This window comes from Piliocolobus tephrosceles, chromosome 20 (genome assembly GCF_002776525.5).
Source record: "Piliocolobus tephrosceles isolate RC106 chromosome 20, ASM277652v3, whole genome shotgun sequence".
Lineage (NCBI taxonomy): Eukaryota > Metazoa > Chordata > Mammalia > Primates > Cercopithecidae > Piliocolobus > Piliocolobus tephrosceles.
In genome coordinates, this window is record NC_045453.1 from 35,413,678 (window position 1) to 35,431,186 (window position 17,509).

The window sequence follows — 17,509 nt, forward strand, 5'->3', positions numbered from 1 at the left end:
CAGGGCAGCACAGGTGTTCCGTATCACAGCATCCCCAGGAAGGACCCTCCCAGGCTGGGGGCAGCACAGGTGTTCCGTATCACAGCATCCCCAGGAAGGACCCTCCCAGGCTGGGGGCAGCACAGGTGTTCCGTATCACAGCAGCCAGTTTATTTCTGGTGGGGAAACCCCTTAAGATGCAGCAAGGCTGCAGCCACTTGGGTTTCCCAGAAGGCCTTGGGCAGTGGTGGGGACCTGTTTATCCGGGATATTGGTGTGGGGAGTGAGGAGGCGCCCTGCGGAGCCTCGGGATGGTGGGAAATGGGGCTGGTGAGGGCGACGGGGCAGGGGCAGTGCAGGGTTCAGAAGGAAGGTGGCACGTAGACACGTTTTCCTGGTCACTGGTTCACATGGCTGCCGATTGCAGCTCCTGTTAGCCATAGGCAGTGATGCCAGCTGCCGCAGACCAAGGCCGACCCAGCACCGGCCAGAACTTGGCGGCTGGGGGCGTCTCCAGTGCTGGGGGCACACGGGGTCCGGGAGGCCGTTTCCAGCTCATTCCTGCACCTCCCAAACTGCACCAAGAGGAGCTCCTTTCTCACGCCAAAGGGTACAGAAAGCTGCCAGGGCATGAATTTAAGGATGAACAAGGTCAGGCTCCAGGACCAACGTGGAGACCCCCTGTGGAATTCATCCGGGCCACTCGGCTGCAAATGGCAGGGGACATGGCTGACACAGCGAGTGGGGGCAGGGCGGGATGCAGGTCGGGTGACCTGGGACCCCAGTGTCTGACTCGGCCTCTGTGTCTCAGCTCCACTCTCCACTTTGTGGCCCCGTCTCGGTAGGCCCTGCCTTCTTCACAGCCCCGACGCCACACTGCTGAAGCGGCAGCTTCTCCTTCCAACAGTTCTAGAAAGGGCAGGAACCGAGCCCCTGTGAGCAGGCAGGGCACAGCCCCCCCTTCCCGCAGCGGAACTGCGGCTGGGAGACAGTGCCTGAGTGTGGGTTTGGCCAGACGCCACCCTGGATTTGGGAGACTCTTGAGACAAGGCAGGCAGAGCTTTGAGCCACCCCCGTGATGGGTGTGCTGGAATGTTCCCGCCTGGTCGTGCTGTATCCGTGGAGAGACGTGAGCTTGCTAACCAGACATTCTTCTCACAGGACACACCAGCCCCTTGGATACCACTTGGCCACTCCCACGGAGGCCACTCACACTGTGGCTGAAGCCTCGAGGTCACCAGGCGGAGGCACAGAGATGCCCCTGCACCCACTGGGGGACAAGCCGCTCACCTTTCCCGGCCCCAATTCAGCCATGGAAAACGGGCTTGACCACGGCACGCCCCTGAGCCCCGGCTCCCTGCGCTCCGCTGCCCATAGTCCCCTGGACACCAGCAAACAGCCCCTCTGCCAGCCCTGGGCCGAGAAGCGTGGTGCCCAGGGGACCCACCAGGTGCGGTACGTCTCGGCCGGGCAGAGCGTGGCGTGCGGCTGGTGGGCCTTCGCACCCCCGTGCCTGCAGGTCCTCAACACGCCCAAGGGCATCCTGTTCTTTCTGTGCGTGGCCGCATTCCTGCAGGGGATGACCGTGAACGGCTTCATCAACACGGTCATCACCTCCCTGGAGCGTCGCTACGACCTGCACAGCTACCAGAGCGGCCTCATCGCCAGCTCCTACGACATCGCCGCCTGCCTCTGCCTCACCTTCGTGAGCTACTTCGGGGGCTCAGGGCACAAGCCGCGCTGGCTGGGCTGGGGCGTGCTGGTCATGGGCACGGGGTCACTGGTGTTCGCCCTGCCCCACTTCACAGCTGGCCGCTACGAGGTGGAGGCGGACACGGGCGTCAGGACGTGCCCTGCCAACCCCAGCGCAGCGTGTGCGGACCGCACCTCGGGCCTGCACCGCTACCAGCTGGTCTTCATGCTGGGCCAGTTCCTGCATGGCGTGGGCGCCACCCCCCTCTACACGCTGGGTGTCACCTACCTGGACGAGAATGTCAAGTCCAGCTACTCGCCCGTCTACATTGGTGAGTGGGGCTGGGGGGGTAAGCACGGGGCAGGGAGGGTGGAGGGTAGTGTTGCAGGAATGAGGGTGACTGGCGGAGCCAGCCCCGCCCCCTGCCTTCGTGTGCCCCTTGTCTGCATGGTCCCGGGGCTGCTGCGAGAGGTGGTAGGGGAGGGGAGTCAGGCCTGAGGCCCAAAGCTGACATAAGGGACTACGGCTTTCTCGTGCGGACCCTGCTGAGGGTTCCAGGCCACTGTGCCCAGGAGTCTCAGTGCAACCCCTGCATAGTGTCCAGCCCACCTTGCCAGGAGACTCTTGAGACAAGGCAGGCAGGGCTTTGAGCCACCCCCATGCCGGGTGTGCTGGAATGGGGCACAGAGTCACCAGGCGCTGGGTGGCACCAGGTCCAGTGGTGGCAGACCTCATGCTCCAGCTGGGAACCTGGCACTTGCCTGGGAAGGAGTTTCATGTGGGATAAGTGACGAGGGACAGAGCCTGGAGGCCACACCCATGTCTCCCTGAAAGCACCGTATTGGCGCCATCAGCCACACAGAGGTGGAAGGACAGAGCCCTGAGACCACACCCATGCCGCCTGTGAGCACCATGTCTGCTCTGGCAGCCACATAAGGGTGTGGAAGAGACCGAGCAAATCCGGAGAGTCAGAACTTTGAGGGGAAAAGTAACATGAAGCAGCTCGTGGCTGCTTCACAGCCGCCTGAGAGTAAAGATCTGTGTCACAACCCTATGCCAGGCAGCTGAGCTCACTGCCCTGGGGCAGCCCTGGGCCCCTCACTGGCTTCTGGCTCCTGTTTGTTGAGACGTAGGGAAGCCCCATGGCCTGTCCAACAGGGCCAATTTGACCCTGTGCATGGCCCGCCCGACCCCACTTCTCAGTGTCCCCTGCCTGGCTTTCCTCTCCTGGGTAGGACATCGTAGGGATGGTCAAGAGGAGCAGCTGGCCCCAGCCGGACTCTGCAGCGACCTCAGCCTCCTCATGTCCTCTTTGAGCTCTGCTCATCCCAAGAACCAAGGCGGGCGTTGATCACCTCACTCCAGTGAGGGTCGTCCCACCATCCTGATCCTTTCAAATCCCAGCCTATGGGGGCATGAGCGTGGCTGGGCAGAGGGGCTCAGGCCTCTCTGGTCCCTTTCCCCACCCTGGGCCCCTAATTCCTGCCAGCGTCAGTCTGTGCGGCTACTTGGACGTCCTGCCCAAGCAGGCTTCGAGGACCTTTGCCCTATTGTAAGGGAAAGACAACAGTGCGCTTGGCTTTGAGGAGGCTTTTTAAAGTTGATGCTGACCCACGTCAGGCCCAGAGGGGAGTGGGCCAGAGATGCAGAACGGTGGGTGCAGGGCTTCTCTCAGGCACAGAGCCCCACATGGGCCTCCGCAGCCCCGGGGTGGTGCACAGCGGCCCTGATGCCTCAGCCTGTCTTGCAGCCATCTTCTACACCGCAGCCATCCTGGGCCCCGCTGCTGGCTACCTGATCGGAGGTGCCCTGCTGAACATCTACACGGAAGTGGGCCGACGGTGAGTGGCCACACACCCTGCTGCCTGCTGCAGGGCCACACCCACGGGAGCCCACCAAACTGCCTGTGCTGGAGAGACCCACGTGTCTCTGGAAGGGGGTTCGGAGCCAGCAGGGCCCACTCTGAGTCAGGCCGGGCGTGGTGCCGGTGCTGGGGCCCCTGGGCTGGAGAGAGTCAAGGCTGGCCTTGGCTCTGTTGGACTCAGGGGATCTTGGGGGCCTTGGGAGTCCGCCCCAGGGCAGGGGGCGAGGCAGACGGACAGTGCCCAAGGCCCAAGCGCTTGCAAAGTCCAGCGAGCCCCGGCCACTAGTTCCCTAATGGAACTGAGATTCTCTTGTTTCTTTTCCTTTCTTTGTATCTTGTGTGTGACGCTAGTTTCTGTAAATGTAAGCAGGAGAAAGCAAGTGGGGGTGGAGGAAGACGCAGAGAGAGACAGCGGGAATGACACAGACAGAGACTAGACCAAGAGACAGACACAGAGATGGAGATGCAGAGAGAAAGAGAGATACAGAGAAAGAAGACAGACAGTGGCAGAGAGAGACAGAGGGAGAAGGGGAGGGAGAGGAGAAAGCACGTCCTTGCTGACCTGTCAGGGCTCTGTGGGCGCAGGGTCCCCCGTTCGTCCTGTGCCCAGCCTGCACTTGTGAAGTTTCCGAGGTCGACTGTGACGTGGTGTGGGCACCGCTGCACCCTGGGACTCTTTCTGCAGATGGTGCCTCTCCTGGAGGTCTCTAGCACTCTGGCCTCTTACAAAAGCCCCTCTGGTCTCGGGTTGATAGTGTGGGGTCAATCGTGTGCGTTCTAGGCAGAGCCTGGAGGTAGGTTTGGGGCTCGTGTCCTGGGTCTGGATGCTTCTCAGTCTCTCTGCCCCATCTGGCTCTGGGATCTGGGCCCACTTTGCACAAAGTGAGGAGGCAGAGCGGGGTCTGGCCCTGTGCGGTGTCAGCGTTTCCCTGCTAGAACAAGCCGGTGCCGCCTGGCTGCAGCCTTGCAAGGTGTTGGCGCTCCCTATGTCCTGTCTCTGCGACTCTGCTCCCGGCCTTTGCTGGCCTTTTGCCCTCCCACCTCCCTCTCACTGTGGAGACTCATCCCTGGAAGCCCAGAGCTTGGGTGGGCTTCTCCTACTCGCACGGCCGCCTCAGCCCGTGATTCTTTTCCTTTCACCTTTTCATTTGAAAGTGCACTTATAGGCCGGGCACAGTGGCTCAAGCCTGTAATCCCAGCACTTTGGGAGGCCGAGATGGGCGGATCACGAGGTCAGGAGATCGAGACCATCCTGGCTAACATGGTGAAACCCCGTCTCTACTAAAAATACAAAAACTAGCCGGGCGAGGTGGCGGGCGCCTGTAGTCCCAGCTACTCGGGAGACTGAGGCAGGAGAATGGCGTAAATCCGGGAGGCGGAGCTTGCAGTGAGCTGAGATCCGGCCACTGCACTCCATCCTGGGCGACAGAGCAAGACTCCGCCTCAAAAAAAAAAAAAAAATGCACTTATGTGCAAATTGCCGCGTGCGCAACAGTCCCTTTGTGGGGAGCTCTCGGTAAACTCCAGCTGAGCCCTCTGGCATCCCTGGGAACCCCATCTGTCGCCCTCTGCTATGGGGAGGGATGCCTCGGCCCGCTGTTGCCTGGAGAGCCTGCCCCTCCTAGCGCCCAAACCCACCGTGGTCTCAGGACCAGGCCACAGGTGGCATCTCCAGACCTGGAGCGTGGGCCAAGGCATGGAGCCATCTGTCTTAGACAGCTAAGCCAAGGTGGTGTTTGCTTTAGTCTGCAAGGAAGGGACAGGACCTGTGGCCAGTGGCGCCAGGGGCCTGTGTTGACCAGTGTGCAGACAGACCCTGGAGGTCTGCCCGGAGGAGGGGCCGGCCCCCCCCCCCCCCAGTATTTGGGCTGCACGCTGACCCGTCCTCTTCCACAGGACAGAGCTGACTACCGAGAGCCCGCTGTGGGTCGGTGCCTGGTGGGTCGGCTTCCTGGGCTCCGGGGCTGCTGCCTTCTTCACCGCCGTTCCCATCCTTGGTTACCCTCGGCAGCTGCCAGGTGGGTTCCCCATCCCCAGCCCGGCCTTCACATCCGGGGGGTTGTCCCTTAGTCTTTGTGAAGGGGGCACCCCATTTCCTCTGCTGTTGTTTCCCCACCACGATCAAGTCTGCGGCACACCCTCATTCTCAGTCTTTGATCTGCGTCTTCCCATCTGAGTGGAAAGATGCCTCCTGGCTGTGGCACAAGGCAGGTTGTGTGTCCGTCCTGTCCTGTGGCCTCCCCTCTGCCCCAGCGGCTTCTCCCCCTCAAGCCACAGAACAGGCTTGTGTCCCAGTCGGGGCAGGGCCTCCGTCCCTTCCTTCCCCCAGCCCCACTTGGGGCCCCAGCTCTCCCACACCTCCAGCCCGGCTTGTGGAGCATTCTCTTGCGGCTTCTGTTCCAGCGCCACCTCCCTGGGGCTGCAGGGATGTCAGACAATGACGTTCCCAGACTGGGGAGGGGCAAAGGAGTGGGGAGCCCCCAACCCCAGCTGACTCTGTGCCCTTCCAGGCTCCCAGCGCTACACGGTCATGAGAGCTGCGGAAATGCACCAGTTGAAGGACGGCAGCCGCCGGGAGGCGAGCAACCCGGACTTCGGGAAAACCATCAGAGACCTGCCTCTGTAAGGACCAAGGGCAGGAGGGTTCCTAGTGTCCTCAAACCCTTCAAGGGCCCCCATCTTGGGGAGTCGGTGAGACCCCTCCAGGATCATGATGAGGATGAAGCCCTAAACCTCCGTTGTGGCCCACCAACCCCTGAGACCTGGGCAAAGAGATTAAGGAGCAACAGCTACAGCCTCCAGGGCCAGGGGCTGCAGACCCGGCTTCAGAGCCATGGGTGAATCCCAACTCGGGGCCAGGGCCTCGGCCTGCACCCAGGGACCCGTCACTCACACAGCGTGGAGGCTCCTGCGGGCTGCGCCTGGCTTCCAGTGGCCACGGAGCACATCCTTCCACACCAGCAAGTCTCCCCATGGCCTGCGTGTCCCTGGGTCCCCACGGAAGCTGCATTTGACTTGAGACCTTTCCCTCACTGTGACCCCCCACACTCCAATTCCCTTTCATCAGGTGTCACTTGTGCCATCCCCCCTCCCTGGGCTCTGGGATGCTGCCCTCTGTCTCCCTCCCTCCGTTTCTGAGGACCTCCCCCTCCACCCTGTGTGTCCTGCTCACCCTCTGGGAAGGTTGCTTGCTTTGCCGTCTGCCTTGGCTGCCTTCCCTTCTTTCTGCTGAGTGTGGTCCAGCCTTGCTTTGCGGTCTTACTACACTGCTAGGGTGAACACGGAGTCCTGAGCTGGTGGGGTCCTAGAGGGACAATGTAGGGGCCCAGGCCCTCCAGGTCTCTCCTGGGGATCATGCCTTCCCCAGGGGGCTCTCCCCAGGGCTGGGCACAGGTAGCCCTCAGTGTGGTCACCACCCAAGTCCTCAGCCTCTGAGGCCGTAGCACAGGGACACTCTTGTGCCCCTTTAGCAGCAGGTCCCTGAGCTCACGAATGGCTGCGTCTCACTGGCCATAGTGGGTGGAGGGTGTGGGTGGTGGGTGCGTCCCCACTGCCTGCCCTCAACCAGGACAGGAGGAAGGCATCAGGGCCAAAGGTGGCCCCTCTGAAAGCCCCAAGCTGTCCATAGCAGAGAGGAGCAGGGCTGGATGAAGATGGGAAGGGGAGGCTCATTAGGGCCCTGATAGACCTCCAAAGGAGCTGGGAGCTGCCTGCTAAGGAGGGTGACCCCATGGGCTGAGCTGACCCGGGGCCACGTTCACCAGGAGTTGGGAACATCGTGCAGGCACCAGCTCACCCTCTCCCCCACCTGGCAGCAGAGCGACTCAGAGCTGAGGGCCAGGCGCCCTGTTCCCAGTGTGGCTGTGAGCCCCAGTGCGGACCTGGGAACCCTGGGGCTCTTTTAGTTCATCGGGTGACAAAGAGGCTTATGTCCAGGGTTAGTTCCCTAAACCAGTTGCTGGTAAGAAATTGTGGGACATGTTTCCTTTTTTTAAAGTCATGACTAATTCTCTGGGCAAATTCAACGTGATAATATCAGCCGAGCAACCCATGATTAAGAAGTGAAGTTTGCATAGCACTTCGGAGAGTCATGAGCTCCTAATGCAGCCACACACCCCGGAGTCTGGGCAGGTCTGGGAAAAGCCCCAGGAAGGGACTCCCCCAGGGTGCCCACCCCAGCTCTGTCCCCCATACACCAGGACTGGCTGGAGGGGAGGTATGGGGGGAGGTATGGGCTGGGGCCTCCTTTGTCCTCAGTCATCTTTGCCTTTTTCAAGACGTGGGACCCAAGTTACCCGGGAGGAAAGGCTTTGGAATCCTCGGGTCGGGAAATAATTTTGAAAGAATTGGGCTGTCCCATTTTAATCAGGGAAGGGAACAAAAAACCGTGTTCGTGGCTGCTGAGGTCAGTCCGAGTCAGCGAACACCTCCAAGCAGGCAGAGTATGAGGCTGGAGTGGGGTTTCTGTCGCTAACATCAGCTCTGCAAGGCACCTGTGGACCTGTCGGGGCTCAGGCTAACCAGGGCTGCGTCGCCCGCTCCTAGTTCTTCAGAATCCATTTACATTTGGCCATGTCCTCAAACAAGAGCATTTGAATGTTCCAGGCATTCAGAGTTGTGGCTGGGAGGAAAGAGCCGCCCTCCTGCCGCTGGGGGTGATGTGAGGCCAGCACTGCTCTGGTGGGAAGCTGGAAAGCACAGGTTGACAGGACGTCGCTAAGCTGCAGACGCAGAGGTTCAAGTCAGCGACACTGTGGTGTGAGCAGAGCGACGTGCCTGGTGCCCCTCCCGTGTGGTGGGTGCGTCATTTATTGCGAAAATTTGCATTATTGTGGGCTGATGTGAGAGGCTATTGTGCCATGACCTACGGCTTCAGGAAAAGTCTCTGCCCCCGGTCCGTGTTACGAGTTCTGGGGATAGGAAATAGCTGCGTCTCAAACACCCTGAGGCCGAGAGCCCCCCACTCAGTGGGGGAGAAGGTCACGCACAGGAGCGTGCTGTGAACAGGGTGTAGCTGTGAGCTGGGATGACGATGTGAGCTTTGCCCAGTCTGGTGACCTGTGTACCCCAGAGAGAGCCGAGCCTCTCCGCACAGGCGGTTCCTCTTCTCTGCCTCGCTCACTGCACTGGCCAGGAGGGCTTCGCTTGGTTTGCGCCACGTGACATGTTTCCCATCTCGGCATCTTGCGTGCTTAAGCAGCAGTTGGGAGTTAGCCCTGCTCAGCCCTCCAACGCTAACAAAAACGGGGAGAACCCCCATCCACCCACCACCAGGGCCCCGTGTGCAGGGATGGGGAGCCCCGACGCACTGTTGTCAGCCACCACCTGGGCTAGAAACTGCAAGGCCTGACTGGAGGCCTTCCCAGCTTCCAGGGGGGCATGTCCTCATCCTGAGACCCCACAGCCAGGACTGCAACAGGCAGACGTAAAGGCTGAGGCTGAGCCCTCAGGGCCAGATGGGCTCAGAGTTCCCACAGTTCCCCCCGTTCCCCCCAGGGCTCCAGGCGCAGGCACCAAGGAATCGCCCTGGTTGAGGACTCTGGCCCCCAAGTGCAAACCAAGCCAGCTAGGTCCACCTAGGGCCTCCTTGGATGGAGGATTCCAATCCCACTTCTCCCGGGGTCTGGTGATTAAGGACTGGCTGCATCTCTTGGTGACTGACTCTGTTCCCTATCCCGGGGCCTCTCCAGTCCTGGACTTGGCCTCTGCCTCCCCCAGCCAGTTCCCTTTTTCAGGTCCTGGGTCACTTGGGGGGTCTGCCCACCTGAGCTGAAGCTCTGGCCAAGCCACTGATAAGGTTTTTCCCTAATCAGGGGCTGCAGCTTTCGAGACAAGTGGGCCACAGGCTCAGCCTGACACCCTCTGGGTTTCTCTGGAATAAATGTGGGTGTCCCCCACCTGCCTGTACCCCACTCCACTGCCTGTCAGAATGGGGGCCCTTTGTGCTCAGAGCGGGGAGGTGACAGCCTCAGGAACAGCAGGCTCCTCGCACCCTGGGTCTGGCCCACTCTGACCCTCGGTCTCTTCTCCACACCCTCACCTCTGCCCAGCTCCATCTGGCTCCTCCTGAAGAACCCCACGTTCATCCTGCTGTGCCTGGCTGGGGCCACTGAGGCCACACTCATCACCGGCATGTCCACGTTTAGCCCCAAGTTCTTGGAGTCCCAGTTCAGCCTGAGTGCCTCGGAAGCTGCCACCTTGTTTGGTGAGAAAACTCTGGATCTTGGGGGTCCTCTGCTTTTGTGTCAGTTCTCAGAGAAGCGAAGAATCCTTGAGGGCATCTTCTAGGAAGACCCAGACAGGGTACACGGCAGCGAGTGCCGCCCTCCTTCCTCCCAGCCAGAGCAGGTGTGGAGAGCGCCACGGGGGCTGAGGGACTCTGTCCACAGGCCTGGGGGAGTGGAGTCCCACCCTCTTTGTGGGACATGCTTTCCAGGTGGAAGGGTCCGGGGTAGGCTCCGTCCACTCGCTACCCAGCCTTGGCTTCTGTGACTTGGTGCAGGAAGGGTTTGGACCTGGTGGTTCTGTGAGCCAGGTGCTGGTGCCTCAGGACCTCCTGGGACAGTGCAGCTGGGGGCTTCTCGGTGCCAGAGGCAGGCTGGCCTCCTCAGGCTGGACAGGTCTGCAGAAAGTGGGGACCCCTCAGCTGCTCCTCCTGCCAGCATTTACAGGTACCCTGGGCCATGGCACGTGGGCCACCGCGGCCAATCTACCATGCTCTGCCCTTCCAGGGCCTATCATCTAGATAGGAAGAGGGTGTCAGATGAGGGCTCCCCTGTCTTCCCCACAGGCCCATCCAGGCTGACCTCACAAGCCCACACCCCCACACTCAGCAGACCCCTAGAGGTCGGCTGTACTGCCCCTTGGAGAGCCTCCCCACCAGTACCCCCAAACCTGTCCCCTCCCGTCCTTTCCCCTCCCCACTTGGCCCGGAAGAGGGGTGTCAGCTAATCCCAATTTTGTACTGATGGGGCCACTCAGGCTTCGACAAATGTCCTTGTCACAGCCTGTGGGGACTCGGCAGAGGCCTCTGGGGCAGGAGGGGGTGTGGCTGCCCCGGGCGGGCACTGGAGGAGTCATTGGCTTCCCACTGGGGTAGGGGGTATGGGCTGCGGACGTTGGAGCACTCTGGGCTCTCCTCCTCCCCCAGCCCTGCCCACGCCCTGCATCTTTCGGCCTCTGAGGCGTCCTCGCTGCGGGCCCTGGACAGAGGTCCCTCCTAGGACTCCATCAGCAGCTGAGCGCTCCGGTGTGGGGTCAAGGGCTGCCATGCAGGCAGGAATTGATACCTCTGTGCCTCAGTTTCCCCACCTGTAAAGTGGACCCGGCTGATGCGCCGCCCTCTCCCACCACGGTCTCCTGCCTGAGTCCCTGGCTGAGTCCCTCCCTCTCCCCAGGGTACCTGGTGGTGCCAGCAGGCGGTGGTGGCACCTTCCTGGGTGGCTTCTTTGTGAACAAGCTCAGGCTCCGGGGCTCCGCGGTCATCAAGTTCTGCGTGTTCTGCACCGTCGTCAGCCTGCTGGGCATCCTCGTCTTCTCCCTGCACTGCCCCGGTGTGCCCATGGCGGGTGTCACAGCCAGCTACGGTGGGAGGTGAGGGCCAGGTGGCACCTGGATTCGAGTCGGGGCCCTGAGCACCTGTGGTCCCTGGTTGGAGGAGGAAGGGTGCGGCACTTGGGGGAGGTGGTTTTTGGAAAGGGCTACGTCGCAGGACAGCAGTAAGGGCAACACTCGTTCAGCAGGGCACCTGGCAGCATCCACGTGAAAGGGTACCATGCCAGCCATCAGAAGCGTCTGCCCTCGGGTCCCAGCTGTGCCCCTGGACAGTCATATGCCTCTGGACCTCAGCTCTGCTCTGTCAAATGTAACAGCAGCCCTAGTGTTTGGGGTCCTTGAGGCTGGTCCCTGTCGGTGACATAGTGTCCCAGGATGTGCTCCCAGCGTTGCCATGTGCTGGAAGTGGGAGGGGGACCTGCTGGTCAGGTGGCAATTAGGGAATATCCAAAATACATGCAGGTAGCCTACACCTCGGCCCTGCCCTGAGGGCCCCGGGAGTGCACCTACAGACGCTGTGCAAGACCAAGAAGCACAAAGCGGCCATTGTGGCATTATCAGAAACAACCTAAGAGTTATCAGGGTGGACGGGGTTACTATGCTGTCCTCATGACAGAGGCCCCGCCCACAAGGGTTAGGGTTAGGGAGGAAGCTCAACCTGGGCCACTGCCAAGACACACCGTGAAGTGGGAGAAAGGAAGGAGTTGGACAATGGGCACGGTGTGCCCTGATTCAAGGGAGAAGTGCAGACGTTTGTGACCGCCGAGGGGCGTGTACGTGCAGATGATCCCTGCAAACACATGGCCAGCCTGTGGCTGGAGAACTGAGGACTGGGGTGGGGCCGGGGCCGCGAGGCTGCCTTCGTGTACCTGGCGCTCGCTTGCTCTTAATATTTGCATTTGATCCGTGTGAATGTGTTGCCTGTCCAAAAACAAACGAACTAGGGAAAGGGGCTGTGCATCAGGCGGACGGCGCTGGGGGGGGGCACGGATGTACCTTCTTTGCGTGAGAAGGAAAAACCATTCTATCACCAGAAGGCAGTGCCTAGCGTGAGTACCCAGCGTGCTGGGGGTGGTGCAAGCTTGGCAAGTTTGCAGACCCAAAATGCAGGCTGCATAGGTTCGAGCCCCAAGGCTGACCCTGTGCCTGCCGGGCTCCAGCATGGCTGTGGCCTGGGCCCCACCATCCGCTTGTCCCCCTTCTGCAGCCTCTTGCCCGAAGGCCACCTGAACCTAACGGCACCCTGCAACACTGCCTGCGGCTGCCAGCCGGAGCACTACAGCCCTGTGTGTGGCTCAGATGGCCTCATGTACTTCTCGCTGTGCCATGCAGGGTGCCCTGCAGCCACTGAGATGAATGTGGATGGCCAGAAGGTGAGTGAGGCCGCTGCCTACCGCCCCGTCCTCCCCTGGACCCTGGGAAGGGGCCCCCGTGCCTTCCCCTTGTAATCGGCGCTATTGTTGGGCTTCCCAGGTGTACCGAGACTGTAGCTGTGTCCCTCAGAATCTTTCCTCTGGTTTTGGCCATGCCACTGCAGGGAAATGCACTTCAACTTGTCAGAGAAAGCCCCTCCTTCTGGTTTTCATATTCGTTGTAATTTTCTTTACATTCCTCAGCAGCATTCCTGCACTAACAGCAACTCTACGGTAAGCGGGGCCGGGTGTGTGCTTGTCCAATGCTTTCCTTGCAGCACCCCGAGGCAGAGCTCTGCAGATCCTGAGACGGGAGCGCTCCGGGAAACACCCAGGCCCCTGCTAAGCGGGCCTGTCACTGGTGGCAGGAGAGACCTCACTGTCTCTGACCTCTGATGAGGGAGGGGCTTCCCGCTTGGGGAGGTGACGATGTGGCTGGGGGCTGGGCCAGGAGGCTGCTGGCCTGGGGGGTGACTTGGCATGCAACCCCACTTCTGTGGGTGCTGACGCTGCGGTTTTCTATTGCAGATGTGTCCGTGACCCTCAGAGATCCTTTGCCCTGGGAATCCAGTGGATTGTAGTTAGAATACTAGGTACTGTGCGGTGTGAGGAAGCTATGGTCAGTTGTGCAGTGTGCTCACTGCACGAGGGCATGGGCAGGTGTCTAACCACCAAGTGGATGTGCTTCCCAGCAGGAGGCTGTGCCTGCCTGGGACGGGTTCCATTCCCTGACTGTCCACTAGAGGGGCCCATCGTCATTTATTTACCCAAAGGCTTTCCCTGGGAGATCATGGGGAACTCCCAGCCCCAGTGCCCAATCTCCAAAGAAAGGAACATTTAAGCCCCTTTGCACCCGCTGAGAGCTCCAATGGCCAGTATTCCAGGCCTCTTGGCTGCCCACCCCCTGCCTTGCCCCCTGCCCACCGGGAGTGTGGCTGCTGAGTGGGCTTCTCTCCACAGGGGGCATCCCGGGGCCCATCGCCTTCGGCTGGGTGATCGACAAGGCCTGTCTGCTGTGGCAGGACCAGTGTGGCCAGCAGGGCTCCTGCTTGGTGTACCAGAACTCGGCCATGAGCCGCTACATCCTCATCATGGGGCTCCTGTTCAAGGTGAGCAGGCCCAGGGGAGGGACGGAGGGTCTGCTCTGAGGGTGGCTGGGGGCTCCAGACACTCCGCCATCTTTCAGCAGCTTGGACCACAGCCTAGTACATCACAGATGTCCTCACAGCCAGTTTCTAGAAGGGGCCCTTCCCCCATTCCTCATGAGCTGGTTGTGGAGGGAGGCAGGCCGACTGCAGGGCCTCCCCCTGGGGTTCACTCTCCAGGTCCCCAGCAGCTCCCGCAAAGCCCAGGTGCAGGTGCTGCATCCTTTCCCGCCTCCCGGGAAAGCCTTTGGGCTGCCCCTCCACAGTGTGGTCTTGTGTGTGCCTGGGGTGCCTGTTAACCAAAAGCTTTGCAGAAATAAGCGGCTCCTCCCATTACAGCGGCTCGATTAGCTGGTCCACCCCAGGCCTTGGTCTAGGGGGCCAGCGGGCAGGTTGCAGCCTCTCCATGCTCAGTGCACCTTGAATTCCATTGGATCTCTTAGCCTGGCCCTTATTTTTCAAGCTAACAAACTCTCTGTTGTGACTTCTGGCGTATGCTACCTGGGAGGAAGCACAGTATTTGTGTTTGGAATTTGCCCCCATTAGAGAATAAAGCACAAAACCTTCTAAATAAAATGCAGTCCCAGGGCCAGCTGTTCAGAGGATCTTCATTCTCTTCCTTGGGTGACGGACCCAGGAAAGTTGATCCTGCAGGAACCCCTGGCCTCAGGCTTTCCGGGAGGGAGGTTAGAGAAAGGGAAGGAACCCAGCTGGTTCACCTGCCCCTGGGATTAACAGAGAATAGGCGAGTCTGAGCAGGGCCTTGCGTGGCCCTGGAGAGAAGCAGAGTGGGTTAATTTAAAGAGAAATATACCTCGGTTTCCCCCTCATCTGAGGTTTTACTTTCCACGGTTTCAGTTACCCGAGGTCAACCACAGTCTGAATATATTAAATAGGAAATTCCAGAAGCAAACAGTTCATAACTTTTAAAGCATGCGCCATTCTGAAATCTTGATCGCATTCTCCCTTTGTCCAACTTTGGAAGAAGAGAAGGTCAGAAATTATTCTGCAGGGAGCTTTGGGGACACTGGATCCTAAGGCCCAAGCCCTGTGTGATACGCCTTTCACTTTGGCATCAAATAACGGATGACTGTCAGGCGCGTCTCTGCTCAGGGAGTGGCGATGTTTGGGGAGGCTGGAAGGCATGTGCGCATCAGGAAATTGACCAGATGACTTCATAAGACATCATCTTTGTCCATCGCGTCCAGGCTGTCCACGCCACCACCTGTTAATCACTTAGCCAGTGTGGTTACCACATCCCCCATCACCATATCACAGTGCCGTGTTCCAGCCACCCTTATTTACCCAGCCATGGCCCTGAAGTGCCGTGTTCCAGCCACCCTCGTTTACCCAGCCATGGCCCCGAAGTGCCGTGTTCCAGCCACCCTCATTTACCCAGCCATGGCCCCGAAGCACCGGACCACTGACGCTGCCGTTCGGCTCTGCCAGCGGGAAGCCGGAGGTGCTTCCTTCATGAGAATGTGTGGTTCCTTGGCTGGGCTGAGGACCACCCTTGACTCACACATCCACAGGGGTCTCGGTGTCTGCGATGATGGGGCTGCTGTACGTTCCCAGGGTGTGTCTCTGTTGGATGCATCCCTTATCCGGGAGCAGCCGGCTGAGAGCCCTCCGCACGTAACCATCCCGCGGGCTCAGCACAGCCAGCGGGAGCCGCGTCCAGGGGTCAGTGTTGGCCTTGGCAGCACATGCTTCCATGTTAATTTTAGCAGGGGGAGCACAGTGTCTCCTTATGAACACCCTCGCGTTCCACTTTGTCCCGCACCGCGTCAGAGCAGCCTCACTCCCTGAATGCAGGCTCGGGGCCATCAGCCAGGCTGACTCTCCGGGAGGCACAGCGGGCGTTTCTGGCCCAGGCCCAGTGTGGAAACCGTAGTGGGGGCACATGACTGCATGGCACTGCGGCAGCATCCGCGCTTGGACCGTGCCGCCTTTGGGGCCCACGCGGGATTCCTGCCACATCGTCCTCTCACCCTGCAAAGTCGGTGCGGCCCCTCGTTGACAAACCAAGACCCTGAAGGTTAAGAACTGCCCATGATGGCGGCACCCGGGCTTGAATCCGGGCTGTGGTGGTGACCGGCGACTGGCTCTGTGTGAGGTTCCTGTGGCCGCCACGACAAAGGACCGCAAATGGGGTGCCCTAACATAGCAGAACCAGACTCATTCACAGGTCTGACACCAGAAGTCAGAATCAAGGTGGAGGCAGGGCTGGCTCCTTCCGTGCTCTGGCTCTGTCTGCAGCTGCATGTGGCCTTTCTCTCTGTCCCTGCCTCGTCTTCCTCTCCTTTCTCTCATGAGGACACCAGTCATTGGATTTAGGACCCACCTTAGACCCAGGATGACCTCATCTCAAATCCTTAATTACATCTACAAAGGCCCTATTTCCAAAAAAGGTCCCATTCACAGCTGTCTGGCACCATTCATCCCATGACAAGCCCCCCAGTCCTGTGCCCCTGTTTTTAGTCAAAGGGTACGTTTCCTTCCCTCTTTAACAATGTTGGTGTCGACGCTACAAACCGGTTATGCGGGAAAGATACCCTCAGAGCAGGATGGGTTTCCGTGGCCTGGTGAGGACGCTGCAGGCTAGGGCAGGGACAGGACTGGGACAGGCCCACCAGCGTCCAGAGACTCTGGCCGGGCTTCCAACAAGGTCCAGTGGGCTCCTCTCTCCCCAGGTGCTGGGCGTCCTCTTCTTTGCCACAGCCTGCTGTTTATACAAGCCCCTGTCGGAGTCTTCAGATGGCCTGGAAACTTGTCTGCCCAGCCAGTCCTCGGCGCCCGGCAGTGCCACAGAGAGCCAGCTCCAGAGCAGCATCTGACCGCCGCCCACGCCCACCCGGCCACGGCAGGCACTCAGCATTTCTTGATGACAGAACGGTGCCCCTGGGTGATGCAATCACATGGAAACTTCCATTTGACCTGCAACCTTCTAGTTAACCTGTGGTTTAAAGTCAGCTGTGAACTCCTGTCCCCAGAGCTGTACAGCCCTTCAGTGGGTGGGGGCAACTTGCACAAATATATATTTATGGACACATATTTTGCATCAGAACATATTTATAGAATTATTTTATACCTGATCGTGTGTGGTATGCGTGAGGGCAAGCTCTGCAGGGGCTGAATCCCACTGGGAGGGTGCGGGCCTGCAACCCAAGGAAGGCTTGTGTGTCCTCAGCGAAAGCTGTGCATATCTAAATATATTTTGTATTTAAGCCTGTGTCCCCAATACCGTGTGCTTTATTTCTATGAGTTTGCAGAGTTTGGTGGTCTCGCCATCCTTGGTATGGTCTTTGGGACTGTGTGCTCCAACTGAGACCGGCTCCCGCCTCCAGTTCAGCCTCAGGCTTCAAGCCTGGCTCCCCGCCCCGGACACTTCCGTGAATGACTTGAGCTCTGTCTTTGCACGTTGGGACTGAGGACAGAAGTGGCTGGCAACTGCTGTTAACACAAAAATGTGTATGTGTGTGCGCATGGGTGCACGGGAGTCAGCACAGACTCTCTCGTTTGCAAAGCCCTCGGACAGCCGTGCCTCATCCCAGGAGGGTGGTGGGTCACGGGTGGCAGCCCGCGTGGTCCCAAGGCCTGTGGAGCGGCTCTGGGGGCTGCTGGTGGCACAGACCCCAGTGGGAGAGCCCCATGGGAATGAGGGGAGACACAGGCCCTCATCCTGTCACAGTGTCCCCAGGTGATGCTCTGAGGTCAGGAGAAGTCTGGGAGGTTCGGGCACCAAGGAAAAGGCAGTTTGAGCTGCCCCATGGGATGGAGGGGCCCTGGGATGGTGGTGGTGAAAACAGCAAGCGGGGGGCCGGGCGCAGTGACTCACGCCTGTAATCCCAGCACTTTGGGA

The 17,509-nt window shown here is 60.0% G+C and overlaps 1 protein-coding gene across 6 annotated transcripts in view; it reads left to right on the top strand.

Annotated features, from left to right (window-relative positions):
- SLCO4A1 (solute carrier organic anion transporter family member 4A1) overlaps window positions 1-17,509 on the top strand; it is a 35,150-nt gene that overhangs the window by 12,584 nt on the left and 5,057 nt on the right. For 2 of the 6 annotated variants that reach the window (XM_023183238.2, XM_023183243.1), the window contains 11 exons: window positions 1,141-2,003; window positions 3,423-3,513; window positions 5,433-5,554; window positions 6,047-6,158; window positions 9,587-9,741; window positions 10,934-11,129; window positions 12,298-12,463; window positions 12,564-12,736; window positions 13,031-13,095; window positions 13,463-13,611; window positions 16,341-16,484. In XM_023183238.2, coding sequence (XP_023039006.1) covers window positions 1,141-2,003; window positions 3,423-3,513; window positions 5,433-5,554; window positions 6,047-6,158; window positions 9,587-9,741; window positions 10,934-11,129; window positions 12,298-12,463; window positions 12,564-12,736; window positions 13,031-13,095; window positions 13,463-13,611; window positions 16,341-16,484 — 2,236 coding nt within the window. The other 4 variants (XM_023183240.2, XM_023183241.2, XM_023183237.2 and 1 more) reach the window with 4 other exon arrangements.